The sequence below is a fragment of the Trematomus bernacchii genome, unplaced genomic scaffold (assembly GCF_902827165.1).
Source record: "Trematomus bernacchii unplaced genomic scaffold, fTreBer1.1, whole genome shotgun sequence".
Taxonomy (NCBI): Eukaryota; Metazoa; Chordata; class Actinopteri; order Perciformes; family Nototheniidae; genus Trematomus; species Trematomus bernacchii.
In genome coordinates, this window is record NW_022987973.1 from 17,774,210 (window position 1) to 17,789,309 (window position 15,100).

At 41.0% G+C, this 15,100-nt stretch overlaps 1 protein-coding gene across 18 annotated transcripts in view; it reads left to right on the plus strand.

The window, feature by feature from the left end:
- madd (MAP-kinase activating death domain) overlaps window positions 1-14,510 on the plus strand; it is a 45,555-nt gene extending 31,045 nt beyond the window's left edge. For 5 of the 18 annotated variants that reach the window (XM_034116797.1, XM_034116799.1, XM_034116804.1 and 2 more), the window contains 15 exons: window positions 928-1,028; window positions 1,225-1,308; window positions 1,981-2,139; window positions 2,690-2,810; window positions 3,676-3,738; window positions 4,776-4,896; window positions 5,006-5,111; window positions 5,232-5,342; window positions 5,420-5,527; window positions 5,625-5,789; window positions 5,878-5,950; window positions 6,419-6,525; window positions 9,264-9,333; window positions 11,552-11,598; window positions 13,992-14,510. In XM_034116797.1, coding sequence (XP_033972688.1) covers window positions 928-1,028; window positions 1,225-1,308; window positions 1,981-2,139; window positions 2,690-2,810; window positions 3,676-3,738; window positions 4,776-4,896; window positions 5,006-5,111; window positions 5,232-5,342; window positions 5,420-5,527; window positions 5,625-5,789; window positions 5,878-5,950; window positions 6,419-6,525; window positions 9,264-9,333; window positions 11,552-11,598; window positions 13,992-14,105 — 1,550 coding nt within the window. In that variant the 3' untranslated portion in view covers window positions 14,106-14,510. The remainder of the gene's footprint in view (window positions 1-927; window positions 1,029-1,224; window positions 1,309-1,980; window positions 2,140-2,689; window positions 2,811-3,675; window positions 3,739-4,775; window positions 4,897-5,005; window positions 5,112-5,231; window positions 5,343-5,419; window positions 5,528-5,624; window positions 5,790-5,877; window positions 5,951-6,418; window positions 6,526-9,263; window positions 9,334-11,551; window positions 11,599-13,991) is intronic. The other 13 variants (XM_034116798.1, XM_034116814.1, XM_034116805.1 and 10 more) reach the window with 7 other exon arrangements.
- The last annotated feature ends 590 nt before the right edge of the window (window positions 14,511-15,100 follow it).

Consider the following 15,100-nt stretch of genomic DNA (forward strand, 5'->3'; position numbering starts at 1 on the left):
AACTGATATAAGGGATATCTGTTTAAGCTTTAGCCTTAGACAGATATCTAAGGGTCCGTAACATAAAAAAAGAATATGGGAATGTTATGTTATAGAAAGTTAAGCAATATGTCATTTTGTTTTAGAGTGTTTTCTTCCTTGATGCCATGCTTAAAGAGTAGCAGAATAGTTGTACCTGCTTCCCTGTCCTGCTATTTTTAACTGTATTTTTTCCAGTTTCAAGTGACTTGCTGTAAATTGTGTATTTGCAGCCAATATCCTACAGTTCCACAGTTAACTGGTCAAGTGTCACAAAAACAACCAAATAATAAGAACGTTTAAGAATTTACTTTTCACCATATCTGCATCTACTGAGGTGATGGATAGTAGAAATCCCACTTGAAACAGAAAATGTCTCCTTTACCGTCCACCAGTTTGTCTGCATGCTAACTGCCTGTGTCTGTTTGCCGTCTGTGTTGTAACCTGGGCCACATTTGCAGCCTTGACTTGAAACTAATGTCACGCTACTGCTGTTTTTATTTTGTAACTTTTTATGGCACTCTCTGCTTGCCCCTTTGTAACTTCTGTGTCTGATCCTAAGGTCCTTTATCTGTTAGTACTCAGTTAAACACCATTGTTATACAAGTGTTGAAAACAGAAAACAGGTTTGTTTACCTCGTTAGATGATTATATTCGCCATGTATTTTTAACTATTGGCATCTTAAGATTTTGATTCCTTGCTAGCAAAAATAATTACACCAACATGACTAATGTAGTGTTACACTGTTTGCTTGGCAGTGTTTAAATAGAGGCTTTGGCACTTTAGATGGATGTAGCATCAGTGTTGCTGTGCTGTGCTGGCTTTAAATAGGGCGACTCTCAGTAAGGCAAGAAGATAATGGGGTCCTTTTCATGAAAACATGCTGATAATAATGGTCTGTCCTTCAGGGTCTGATGGAGCAAAGCAGCAGCGCCCCCAGGTGACTGATGCTGAGGAGAAGAAATCACAGATCAGTGCTGACAGTGGCCTCAGTGTCTCTGGATCTCAGGTTTGTTCATGGAGTAGTCTCTTTTTTGTGATGATTAACTAACTAACAAACAAACACACAACAGGTTCAGTATCTTGTTGAAATGGTGTAACTTTTCACATGATTCTCTGCCGTCCCCAGGCTGTGCTGTACAGTCTTCACTGTTAACTGTTTATCACTGAATTCTCTCCTCTTTTTTCTCCATTTGGGTTTACAGAAGAGCGACACCGAGTCTGTAACTAGCTCAGAGCCGCCGATTCTGACAAGAAGCACCAGCCAGGACTCAGAGGCCAGCACAGTGGTAGGGCACGGCCAACTCGGATATAAGCACCTCGTTCACATCTGCTCTGGCTACAGTACCTCTCAACATTAACAGCACATCCCACAATGATGGTTTTAGTCCAAGATATTTGAAGTCTTTTTTTTTTTGTATTTCTTCTCTCTTTAAAAAGTAAATCATAAACTAATGTATTGCTGCATATGCTTTAACCCCTTAAACTTAATTGACTAATTACTGGCCAGCCACTGTCAATACAAACTAATGGTGTGCAGCCAAACATTGTTCAAACCAGTAAAATAATACTAATTATAATGGATTTTCTTTTAAATACCAAACTTGTCAGGATGTATTTTAATAATATTTGGTAGGAAAAAACTTTATTTTATGGCAACCAGTTTACTAGACCTTCATCAGGGTAAATTAATTCAAGCAAACAGAATTGTGTAATCAAATGAAGCACAATACATAAAGCAATAGTGCAACCATTCAAAACAGGAAGTAGTGCATTTCAATATGACATAGCGAGAATATCATTTCAATTAAGGCAAGGAATCAGCTGATAGGAACTTAGAATATTTAAATTCACTCTGTTTCTTTACTTGACTAATTAACCATGAGAATGAATGCCAAAAGCTGCTTTTATACCAGACGTCTCTTATGTGTTGTTCTCACACCTGGCTTTCTTTTCTTCAGATCAGCAACAGCTCTGGAGAGACTCTCGGAGCTGACAGCGACCTGAGCAGCACAGCAGGAGACGGCCTGGGGGGGAGGAGGACTGCTCACTTAACTCAGTCCCGAGGGACTCTCTCTGACAGTGAGATTGAAACCAATCCAGCCACCAGCTCGGTGTTTGTAAGTACAAAACTCACTATCCGTAGCTTAGAACATTTCATTTGGAACATACTACATTTGAACTTAAAAATCTCTACAGAAGCTGCCTTAATTCCTTTGAATCTCAAACCGTTGGTAATGGGCGACAGTACTTTAAACAAACAACATTTGTTTACAATCCAAAAACACTCTCAAGTGCACTCTGGGGTTTGGAAAACTGTACGTGTGGAAAATCCCTTTCCACTCCAACCTTTCTCTTCCAGATCTGAGATCATCAAGATGGTAGACATCTGTATTGCTGCTCAGACACACTGGAATAACAGTATCCAACCTGAATAGGATATTTTATCATACAAAATCATATCTGTTCTAAAATTCTTTATGAAAAGAAATCAATCAATATGGTATTTAAGAAATGCATGTTCACACAATCTAAACAGCCTTTGACTGTATAGATACAAAACATCCTCAGCACATTTTTAGACTTGTTAACAGAATATCTGAAATATGAGATTATAATTGTGTTGCTGTTGTACTAAATGTAAGTTTTCTAACCTGACTGTTTCCACAGGGGAAGCCTCACACTCTGAAACCAACCGCAAAAGAACCGGCAGTCGCTGCAGCGAAGGGCCCGCCTGCGCAGCCCGTGGAGGACATCAGTATGAGGATTTACCTCTGTGAAGGCCTGCTGGGTAGGGTCTTCTGTTCAGATTAGACTCTTACATTTAGCTGACATCTATTCAGCTGTTTCATGAAAACATCTCCTTCTTGTGTTCTCAAAAGCACAGCCTTGCTTTACTAACATGATCTCTGTTGTTTGTGGAAAAACATATTTGAAACCAAACAGGCTTAACTATATAAAAGTATTTTCACTAATGTAAAGGAATTGAAGTCTTTCCCCTACCAGCTCTTCTGAAAGCTCTTGCATGGTTTGGCCTAATGAAACCACAGTGAACTTTCACTGACTGAGGAAAGACTTATTATCACAGGAAACAGCAGGAGTCAGACATGTGATTTGATGAGGCGTTGTAACGGTAAATGTTTATTATCAAATAGTTAACTGAACATCTCTAAAGGTGAAAGGTTATACCTTGAGGTTTGTGTTCTGATGTTATAATTTTACACACTTATGAGTTGACAAAACTAAAGAAATCTGTAGTCACTGCTCTATGACAAGTTTGAATAAATGTATTTAAAATCATGTCCTAAACAGAATAACATGACTATGTTATATGTACTATACTACTATATATGTGACAACAATAATGACTTGCAGTTAATAATATATTTAAACAAATCATAAACAAACAGCCTCATTATCGCAAATCCCAATAACAAGATTATGGCTCATCTGCCTGACAAGCTCAAAGCTATAATTAGTGAATAAATGAGCGTAGCATGTCTTAGTTGGTCCTTGTTTGTGTTCCTCTGATGTGGTTCTCGGCCTGCTCTGCTCTTGTTTTTGTCATTAAACCCCCTCACCTCTTGGCCTAACCCCTCCTGCTCTCGCTGCTTCTCTTCCCTCCTGCTGCTGCCGCTGCTGGGAAATTCTTCCAGGCCGCGATAAGAGCTCCGTTTGGGATCAACTAGAGGATGCTGCCATGGAAACCTTTTCTCTAAGTAGGGCTAATCTCTTGCCTTTGCCCTTTTTTCCTATATGTGGGTGGGGGGTGTATCCATTTTTCACATGGCTCTGTGTTTAATCTCTGATTTGATGTGATGTGGGTTTTTCCTCTGCGTCGGTGAGCTTCACATCTGTGTGTTTCCAAGCATGAGATAGAGATAGAAGTGGAATCTATTAGCAGACCTGCCACATGTAACTCACAGAGCTGTCAAGATGTACACTTCTACTTTTTACATTTACTTTAGTTTCTGATCACCTACATTTTAACCCAGGTATTCTTAAAGTGTAACGATTCATGGGTTTGACCGGTATTCAATGTGTTCATGTTGCCTTCAAGTGCTGTCAGAGATGTAATTATCAGTTGAGTCCACTTGAACAAGCCACCAGCTGGTGAAGATTTATACATTTCCAATGAGTTCCTACAATGTGAAAGGGGTGGGAAAAATTAAACTAGCTTTCGCAACTGATATTATAAATAAGTTTAAAAAAATGTAAGTCTTTTGCATTCTGTGTAAATGATTTGTGTTATTTACTTTATCCTTTAAATGATCATATATATATATTTTTTAATACAACTTTTTTGAAAGGAAAAATGGCTTTTCAGTTAGGATTTTGAAAAAACGTTGTGTTTTTTAAATGTCTTCAATATGCCATTTTTTTACATTGCATGTGTCAGCATAATTTTTGTATTTAACTTATTGTGACTTCATAGAAACAAAATGTGCTCTAATTTCTGTGATCTATCCATGTTTAAAACAGACTATATTTAGCCTTTGGGCACGTGGGAATACAATGTGTCCAAAGACTTAACATAGAATTATAATAAGAAATCACATCCAATCCAAACGGTTTGACCAATTTTAAAACCTTCAGATTTGTGCAAATGAAACTTTTTCCCTTTCGGACACAAATGGGTTTCTTTGGCTTGTATCAAAGAATGTGTGCCTGTGGCTGCATGTTGTATGACACGTCCATGAAATTAAACTATGTGCACATTTTGGGAGCTACATTTGTATTTTCTACATGTGTTTAGGTAAAGAGCGCTCCACACTGTGGGACCAAGTGCAGTTCTGGGAGGACGCCTACTTGGACGCTGTGATGTTGGAGCGTGAGGGCATGGGGATGGACCAGGGACCCCAGGAGATGATTGAAAGGTTCAACACCACTGACCCTTTATCCAAAGTGTTTATATACCATTCACAATTACTAAATAAGCCCCGGACTATTAACACTTGCTTTCCTGTGTCTTGTTCATCCACACAGATACTTATCACTTGGAGATCATGACCGCAAGCGTCTGGAGGACGATGAAGACAGACTTCTGGCCACCCTGCTGCACAATATGATCGCTTTCATGCTCATGATTAAAGTACGGAAACCTTCTGCTGTTTTGATCATCGCAGAGCGTTAATATGAGTTGATCTGTGCCAAGTTTGACGTTTCTTTACCTCGAAATATCTCAACTTTCTGATATTTTTGTCTGTTTTAGTTGAACAAAAATGACGTCAAGAAGAAAGTGAGGCGTTTGATGGGGAAGTCCCACATTGGCCTCACATACAGCCAAGAGATCAATGAGATACTGGACAAACTGCCCAACATGGTGAATATCTGTCTTTTCAATTCCGTTCAACAACTGTTTTTAATGAGTTGTACTGAACTATATTTATATTGTTTTAGAACGGCCGAGAGCTGGCCATCAGGCCCAGTGGAAGCCGTCACATCAAGAAGCAGACGTTTGTTGTACACGCTGGCACGGATACCACCGGAGACATCTTCTTCATGGAGGTATTTACACTCTGGAGATCATTGAATTTGAACTGGCCTTTCAAAAACGATGCAGCTTTCTCTTTCTATTATTAAAGTTTGCTGGTCATTGTTTCAGGTGTGTGATGACTGCATAGTCCTGCGCAGCAACATCGGCACCGTGTACGAGCGCTGGTGGTACGAGAAGCTCATCAACATGACCTACTGCCCCAAGACCAAGGTGCTCTGTCTCTGGAGACGCAACGGCCAAGAGACGCAGCTCAACAAGTTCTATACCAAAAAGGTCAGGAACTGCATCTCTCTGCAAACGGTTACTTTATTTACTTAGTGTAATGGTTCAAATTCAAATGTATTTCCTCTTTGCATTCCAGTGTCGTGAACTCTACTACTGTGTCAAAGACAGTATGGAAAGAGCTGCAGCGAGACAGCAAAGCATCAAACCAGGTATGGAGACACTTTTCTGCACTTTTTGTCTTTTTCCAAAATGCCATTATAATCATTTTGACATTTTTAACAACCCATCTTTTCTCAGGGAGTACTGGGCATAGAGGGCATTTTCATATTTGAGTAGGGTTGTTAGGGTACTCAGTTAAAGACTGTATCATTTTGGTACAGAAGAGGAAAGGCAGAAATTGGTCATCTATATTATTATTTATACATCATTAGGTCAGTAATGTGGGATTTATTGAACCAAACAGGTTGCATGTCAACCTAAACTTGTAATTAACAATTGTTCAAAAGTTGTGATTTATTTGAGAAAATAGTTTAAGCTGTCATCTTATATTAGATTAATTTAAAGACATAATGATATGAATCCATATCTGTCATTAGCTAAAACATTTCTCATCAACATCCCAACAACGTGTCGTTTTGTTTCCATACTCGCTCTAACCCCAGGTGTTGTCCCCTCAGGTCCGGAGCTGGGCGGAGAGTTCCCGGTCCAGGACATGAAGACAGGAGAAGGAGGACTGCTGCAGGTCACACTGGAAGGAATCAACCTTAAATTCATGCACAGCCAGGTAAGAGGCTCGCTCCACAGCAGAGAAACTGCTTCATCTCACACAAGGGCATGACCATAAATACAGACTCACTCATTCAGAGTCCATCCCGTCCTTCTGTCCTCCTTTCTGCTCCTCCCGTTTGCCTCATTTCCTTTCATCCCGTGACGTCTTCCTCTATTGTCATTAAAAAAAAGTCAATCTGATGTCAAATGTTAGCGATGACTGACAACTCGTTGATTGGCGTCTACTTCCCTTAGAGGAAGAATTCCTGTTTGTGCTTTTGCTTATTTTTGATTTGCTTTTATCAGTGTGTGTGTGTGTGTGTGTGTGTGTTTGTATGCATGCGTTTACCCAAACAATATTAACACATCCTTCCACACAAGTTTTTATTTTTGACATCCGTGGTGCTCAAACCTCATTGTTCATTTACTGTGTGGGAGGAGATGAAGTGTTAATGTGTGTGTGTGTGTGTCGTGGTAAAGCGGATGACCTTGAGCAAAGACTTTTCATTAATAATTGGCTATTTAATAGCAACTTCCACATTTAAGTTTGGACCCTCGAACATCGCCATGTGTTGTCTTCACGTCTGCGCAGGTAGTTGTAGTCGGGGTTGGAATACGTCCTCAGGTCTGTGTAGCTTTGATTGAACAATGTTCTGTAGTGTGAGAGTCTGAAGAGAAGACCATGCTGAAAGAGCAGGGAGGGAGTCACTGCAGCTAACACACACTTTGCACATACTGAGCATCTCTCAAAATAACAAAATAAAAGTGGGAGGTGTTACCAAAGAGCGAAAAAGATCCAACATCTATCTAGATGAACAACAGAAGTCATTTTAAGTATCAGTTCACCCAAATTACAAGAAAAACGTTAGATATTGGTCCCAGAGTTTTCTCCCTCCATCCTAATATGATTTAATTTGTTGTGCCAACAACTAACATTTTACATATTTAGCAGCAACAATGTTTCCATTACTCTGCACTGACCTCACCACAGAGGTTTTTTTTAGGAACTACTTTCAACCGTTTGCAACAGTTTACACACCTTGTCGGTGAATAGGTTCTTTTTCAGTACATCATCTTTAAAAGGGGAACTCTGTACCGAAGATATGCACATTTAGAATTTGGATCATTTAAAGTTTGATTGCCTTTCAGCCATTTATTTTGGATTTTACATCAAGAATAAACAATTAGCTTCTGAACATGGTGGAGCGTATATCAGCTTAAGAACAGGGCATGTTAGGGGTTGGTTGAGAGCAAAACAGAGCTAAGATTAGAGTGAATATTGGACTAACATTGATCCACAAACACAACTTGTTTATAGCTCGATTCTGCCCTCTCAGTCAATGCTGGTTTAAATATCGCTCTGAGCATCACACACACACACAAGTCCATTCATCACTATTGTAAGACCAAAGCTTAATAGATGGCCAGATCAAATGTGTCTATCCTTTGGGTGAACTGATCCTTTAGACGTTATGTTGCTACACTGAGTCACTGTTGTTGTAACTGATGGAACAGATGTTTCATTATCATACACGCTCATTACAATGATCCTAAGAGATTCGTTTCTCAACCTATTAAGCTTAATGTAGAGCACCACATTTCTGGAACACATTGTTTTCACTAGCAACATTTGTGCGATTGTGATTTATCATAGATAGTTTTCAGTTTGAACCCTCAGCAGGAGCTTTAAAAAAACGTCCTTTGGACACTTTTTAAAATGTGTTTGAAAAAGTCTAAATCGGGCGTGATAGTGAGTGAGCACTGGGGTCTGCAGTGAGGCGGGGTCAGAGTGACCTCCTCAGCGTAGCGGGGGTTACTGCCCCCCCCCCCCCCCATGTGTCTGTGCTGCTGTGTGGTGTTCGGTGCCCACCCTTGTTGCTGGAGGAGGAGGAGGCATGGAGGGTCTGGGGGACGGAGATGTTTAATGTCCGGGAAAAAAAAAGAAGGTGAATCCAGCTTTTTATAGTCAAATCTCTCGTCTTCTTCATTTTTCTTTCTCCGTGTTTTGGGGGGCCGATTCCTCTTGTGACGTTATTCTTTTCTTTTTCATATTGGCTCTGGTAACTCCTTAGCTAGATTGTTAAACTGTACGAGGGTCCCGCGGTGGATAGCCCCTGTCGGATTGTCGTGGAGTGTTTGTGCTCTTCTGTCCGATAATAATCCAAACCATTTCTCTCCCATGCTCTCTCCCCCTGCAAGGAGCGGAAGGTACACACCCTCTGCTGTGTTTGCTTTTTAGCACTTACATCTTATTGGCGTTCTTTTTGTTTTCCTCGATCCTTTTATTTTCACTGTTGTAGCTGTATGGCAACATCTAATTTTGTGTCCTTTGTCTACATTTTGATATGGAACTTCCATGTATGCATCACAAGGGCCATATTGCATCTCTGAGCATAAAAACAAATGTGTTTTTGTTAAACTACCTTTGCTGTTAGAACATAACATTTGTGACACACTTCACTGATGAAAGAAGTCCTGTTGAGTTAGTTTGGAGCTTTGACTAAATGCATTACTCCTCATTGACCCGTCGCCCATGTATGCGTTTGATCACTTCTCATAGCGTGCTTTTCTTTCCCTTTGGTTAGCTGTTAAACGCTTGCACTCCATGTGTAGTTGTTTTATTTTGACCTTTCATACTGAATAAAACAAGTTTAACATGGTTAATTTTTTTAATATGAAATGTTTACTTTTCATCCAGTGTTGTTGAGTTAATAATGTTCTGTCTTGTTTTGTTTGTTTTTTGTTTGTTTTTAGGTTTTCATAGAGCTGAGTCACATTAAAAAGTGCAATACAGTGAAGGGAGTCTTTGTCCTGGAGGAATTTGGTAATTACACCATCTATTGATTCTAGGCCTGTACTCGGCACGGCAGTAACTCAGCTTCGTGGCAACCGCATTGACAGAGATAATGAGGGCTCACTACATTGATACTGGCTCACCTGGAGACGCTGGTGTCTGTCGGTGATTAAGAGAGGGAGGGTCTCTTCAGAGGAGGGGCTTCTCTCTCAGTCACATACGCAGAGTCGGTGAGAGGAAGGGACGTTTAGCTGCCTTTTTTCCATTATGTTTGTATTCTCCCAACAAAAAGGCACTATTATAAATGCCATGTTCCATCATAGGCAGTTTGGTCAGGTCCTGCGAAGATGTTTGACTTCATGTATAGAATCATTTTTCAGCAACCCTTTCATTTGCAACGCTGAAACTGTGTAGCAGCATATGATCGGTGACGGCAACAATCATCATAGCTAAAGGGAAAGATTCACTTTGAAAAGATAAGATGCTGAAATTCTATCATCTTTAGATTGTCGATAAAACACACAGTTTGTTGACTCTCACATGCACTGTCCTGTTGCTGTAAATAGTCAGCAGAGCACTGAATGTGTATTATTCCGCTATAAAAAATAGTCCAATGAGTGCACTATTTACTTCATATTTGTTTAAGAAAATTAAGAAGCCAATTTCTTAATGTATAACCATATATTTTAGGAAATTTTTTTAAAAGATGTGTATCTTCAGTATGAAGCAGAGGGTCTTAAGGGATGGAATCATGTACTGTATTGGTGGGTTGGGCTTTTTCATGGAATTTGATGGAAATAAAACCTTAAGCTTAAAGTGCACTGGATAATAAATATCTTAACATTTTAATCACCAAGACAACTTGAGCCAAGAAACAGCTGTAGGTTCAGCTCTGAAACTGAATCAGAAAAAAACCACTGATCTAAAAATCCTTCTGACTATAAAATAAACATTTTCTAGGTGTTTCGAACGGGACTTGTTTGATAATCGCCACGTATTTGATTTCATGGTCAAACAAATGTTAAATGTAACATCGCCTTTCTTCTTTTTGGAAGTGATGTTTGATTGTCCAGTGTAGTGATCAGGATGTCAGTCGGGTCAGTGCGCTGCTAGTAGAACGCTCAGAGGAGCCGGCTGGGTTACTGTCGTGTCTCTGTGCTGCTTTTGTAATGTTGCCCTCATCTTTGCCACTATGAAAACCTTCATTCTCCAGCAGGTAAAGTGTTGTCACCTTTCTCCTCCCTTACTCCAACTAAACTCTGTTCTGGATATTTCCTCACGCTATCCTTTCCATCCATTAGTTATTTCTCTTTTTCTGTATTATGAGTTTCCCTCTGCTTCCTTCATCACTTGCTTTTCATTTGGGAGATCACCCCTCACTCCATCCTGTCACTCTCTGATAGTGTGCCTCTGAACCTCAGCGGGTGGAGGTCTCTGCCCCCGCCCTTCATCAGTCAGCCTCCTCATCTCTGCTGTGGGTTCACAGTTACTAATGAAAAGTCCACCTGTGGTCCGGCTCAGAGGAACTCTGTCACTGCTTCTCTGTGTCTCTTAACTTTCAGTTCATTAACGGTGGAAAGAGCCGGTGGAGGGGAGGTCGCTCTTCACTCCTCAACCTGTGCAGCCTCTTGTTCAAAACATTTGTGTTTTGATTTGTTCATTTTGTGGGTCATGAACGTCACACCAACAGTCACAAGTAAAACACGTAACACCTCCTTCCCATATACAATAGGAATGTTTGAAAATGGTCCTAAAAATGATGTAATAGGAGCTGTTTTAATAGAACAGTATACTATGACTTTATTTATCGACATACTTTGACTTTTAGAATCTTGATATATTATGATACTTTTCAATAATTTTTTAGAACAAGCTTTACTAGGATTTTGTAAATTAATGTACTTTTGACATCCTAAATAATGCCTTTTATTAGTATTTTAAACACAAACATTGTTTATGGCACACTAGAAACTGTAATCATTACAAGTCATCTGATAATAAGAATGTTTATGTATTAAACACTATCAGGTTGTCCTCCCTGACCTGCTGTCCTCTGTCCGAGCTTCACTGATCTCCTGACTGTTGTGGTGGACTCTTCTTGGCCCACACCTCATTTTTATTCCTTTTTGAAAGTCCACCTCTGTGACCCCCTCCCCTCCCCACTCCCCTCCCCAAAGCTCTCAAGCATGACATCATTAATACTTCTGCTGCCTTTGAATTCCTTGTTTTGTCTCTTGCATCGGCATAGTTCCTGAAACTAAAGAAGTGGTGATCCACAAGTACAAGACCCCCATGGTGAGTCCTCACTGCTCCTGTCAGAGTGCGTCCCCCTCCCCAGTGCATGTAAAGCGACCCTCACACGGTGTGCTCCCATTCAGCCTCACCGGGAACACTGCGATGAATCTAAATCTGGAAAGTGGCGCTTTAATCTGTGTGGAAGCTGTTAACACTCACTTTATAACGTGTGAATGTAATCAGTGAGTGCAGCGGTCTCTCCTCTTAAAGGGTTACACTTTGGTCCTGTACTCACTTTACTCACTGTACTCACTGTACTCACTGTACACACTGTACTCACTGTACTCACTGTACTCACTGTACTCACTGTACTCACTGTACTCACTGTACTCACTGTACTCACTGTACTCACTGTACACACTGTACTCACTGTACTCACTGTACTCACTGTACTCACTGTACTCACTGTACACACTGTACTCACTGTACTCACTTTACTCACTGTACTCACTGTACTCACTTTACTCACTGTACTCACTGTACTCAGTGTACTCAGTGTACTCACTGTACTCACTGTACTCACTGTACTCACTTTACTCACTTTACTCACTGTACTCACTGTACTCAGTGTACTCAGTGTACTCACTGTACTCACTTTACTCACTGTACTCAGTGTACTCACTGTACTCACTGTACTCACTTTACTCACTGTACTCACTGTACTCACTGTACTCACTTTACTCACTGTACTCACTGTACTCACTTTACTCACTTTACTCACTGTACTCACTGTACTCACTTTACTCACTTTACTCACTGTACTCAGTGTACTCAGTGTACTCACTGTACTCACTTTACTCACTTTACTCACTTTACTCACTTTACTCACTTTACTCACTGTACTCAGTGTACTCACTTTACTCACTTTACTCACTGTACTCACTGTACTCACTTTACTCACTGTACTCACTTTACTCACTTTACTCACTGTACTCACTTTACTCACTGTACTCAGTGTACTCAGTGTACTCACTGTACTCACTTTACTCACTTTACTCACTGTACTCACTGTACTCACTTTACTCACTTTACTCACTGTACTCACTGTACTCACTGTACTCACTTTACTCACTGTACTCACTGTACTCAGTGTACTCAGTGTACTCACTGTACTCAGTGTACTCAGTGTACTCAGTGTACTCACTGTACTCACTTTACTCACTGTACTCACTTTACTCACTGTACTCACTGTACTCACTTTACTCACTTTACTCACTGTACTCAGTGTACTCAGTGTACTCACTGTACTCACTGTACTCACTGTACTCAGTGTACTCACTGTACTCACTTTACTCACTTTACTCACTGTACTCACTTTACTCACTTTACTCACTGTACTCACTGTACTCACTGTACTCACTGTACTCACTTTACTCACTTTACTCACTTTACTCACTGTACTCACTGTACTCACTGTACTCAGTGTACTCAGTGTACTCAGTGTACTCAGTGTACTCAGTGTACTCACTGTACTCACTTTACTCACTTTACTCACTTTACTCACTTTACTCACTGTACTCACTGTACTCACTTTACTCACTGTACTCAGTGTACTCAGTGTACTCAGTGTACTCACTGTACTCACTGTACTCACTTTACTCACTTTACTCACTGTACTCACTGTACTCAGTGTACTCACTGTACTCAGTGTACTCACTGTACTCACTGTACTCACTGTACTCAGTGTACTCACTGTACTCACTGTACTCACTTTACTCACTTTACTCACTGTACTCACTGTACTCACTGTACTCAGTGTACTCAGTGTACTCAGTGTACTCACTGTACTCACTGTACTCAGTGTACTCAGTGTACTCACTTTACTCACTGTACTCACTGTACTCACTGTACTCACTTTACTCACTTTACTCACTGTACTCACTGTACTCACTTTACTCACTGTACTCACTGTACTCACTGTACTCAGTGTACTCAGTGTACTCAGTGTACTCAGCGTAACGAGAGGGTGGCACCAAAGTTAGGTTTCCACTTTATCTCTCAGTCAGTAGGGGCATGTCCTTGTTACATTCATGGATTTATAGCTTATCAGAGGCCAAGATATGGCAACCCAGTGGTTTAAAAAACTACAAGAGAGTATTTAAGAAAAGTAAGATGTGTTGTTTGTAGGTTGTGCTTATTTCCCCTTAAACCATTGCATCCCCAAATGAGTTGAAGAATGAAGGAAATGAGTATCATGATGCCAGGGACCCTCGTAAAAGCATTCCTTCGTACTGATATGAGTAATCAACTCCACAGGTTACCTATTAAACCCTCCAGTGTGCATTCCTTTAATACGTTGGACCTCTGCTCCTAGTGTGATGTTTAAGTCTCCCCAGATGTCCCCCCCCCCCCCCCGGACCACTGTCCTCCTCACGCTGTCTCTCCCTCTGCAGGCTCATCAGATCTGTTACTCCGTCCTCTGCCTTTTCTCTTACGTGGCGGCGGTGAAGGGGAAGGAGGCGGAAGGAAAACCCAAGATGCTGTCACCGAGACCCCTTCCTAGCTAGTCTACGACCCCCCCCCCTCTGAGTGCTCCTCTATGTGCACCTCAGCTCTCCAACCACAGACTTCTGACAATCCCCTAACTTGATTCTAAGCACACGATTCCCCGCTCCCTCCTCTTGTAAATACAAGCCCGAGACCCTCTTTTAGCCCCCGTTGTGTAGACGTGTTTAGTCCGTGACGTTGTGTAAATACTCCCCTCACCGCTGTCGTCCTGACGCTCAAACCAACAGCTCAATGTTTGCCTGCCCCTGCTCCACATCGCTCTCCTCGGCCTGAAAGTCTTCGATTGTTCCTGCTGCCAAGACCCAACTGTTTGAAGAAGTGTGGGACCCCCCCCCCCCCCCCACGAGGCACAGAGCGCATGCAGGTCCCGTGCACAGCCTTGACTTTCACTACAGAGTAGCCCCCCCCCCCCCCCCCCCGTGTCCATTCGACTGTGTGAGTTATTCTGTGATTCTGTGGTTTACTGTAAAGTTCCAGTCTGTCGAGTTTAAACTGGTGAACACTCCTGTAGGTTCTGAAGGCTTCTGTAAGGCAGCCGAGCAGCGCATGTAAACGCTTCTTCAAAGTGTTGGAACCCTAAAATAATGTGAGTGTTCTTCGCTGTGTCCCCCTCGCCCTCCATCGGCCCCCCCCCCCCGGGCTGAATTACTGTTCTAGTTCTGCTGTAAAACTTCTCGTCTGTGGTCTGCTGTTATCGATTGCATGTTACTATAAGGATGAAAAATAAATATTATATATATATTTCTATATATAGTATTTATTTAATATATACATATGACTGTACATTTCTCTGGAAAAATAATGTTACAAATTGTTGATTTGCTAGATGTGCAATACTTAATGAGTAGTAGCCATTGCCAGAGCCATGTTTTTTTTGTTGTAGTTAACTGGCTTTCACAGGGTGACGAATGTATGAAAGACGGTTTCTTTTCTATATAGATTGAAGTGAATAAGATGACTTCATTTGAGTGTTTAAGTTTGTCTTTTAAAATGG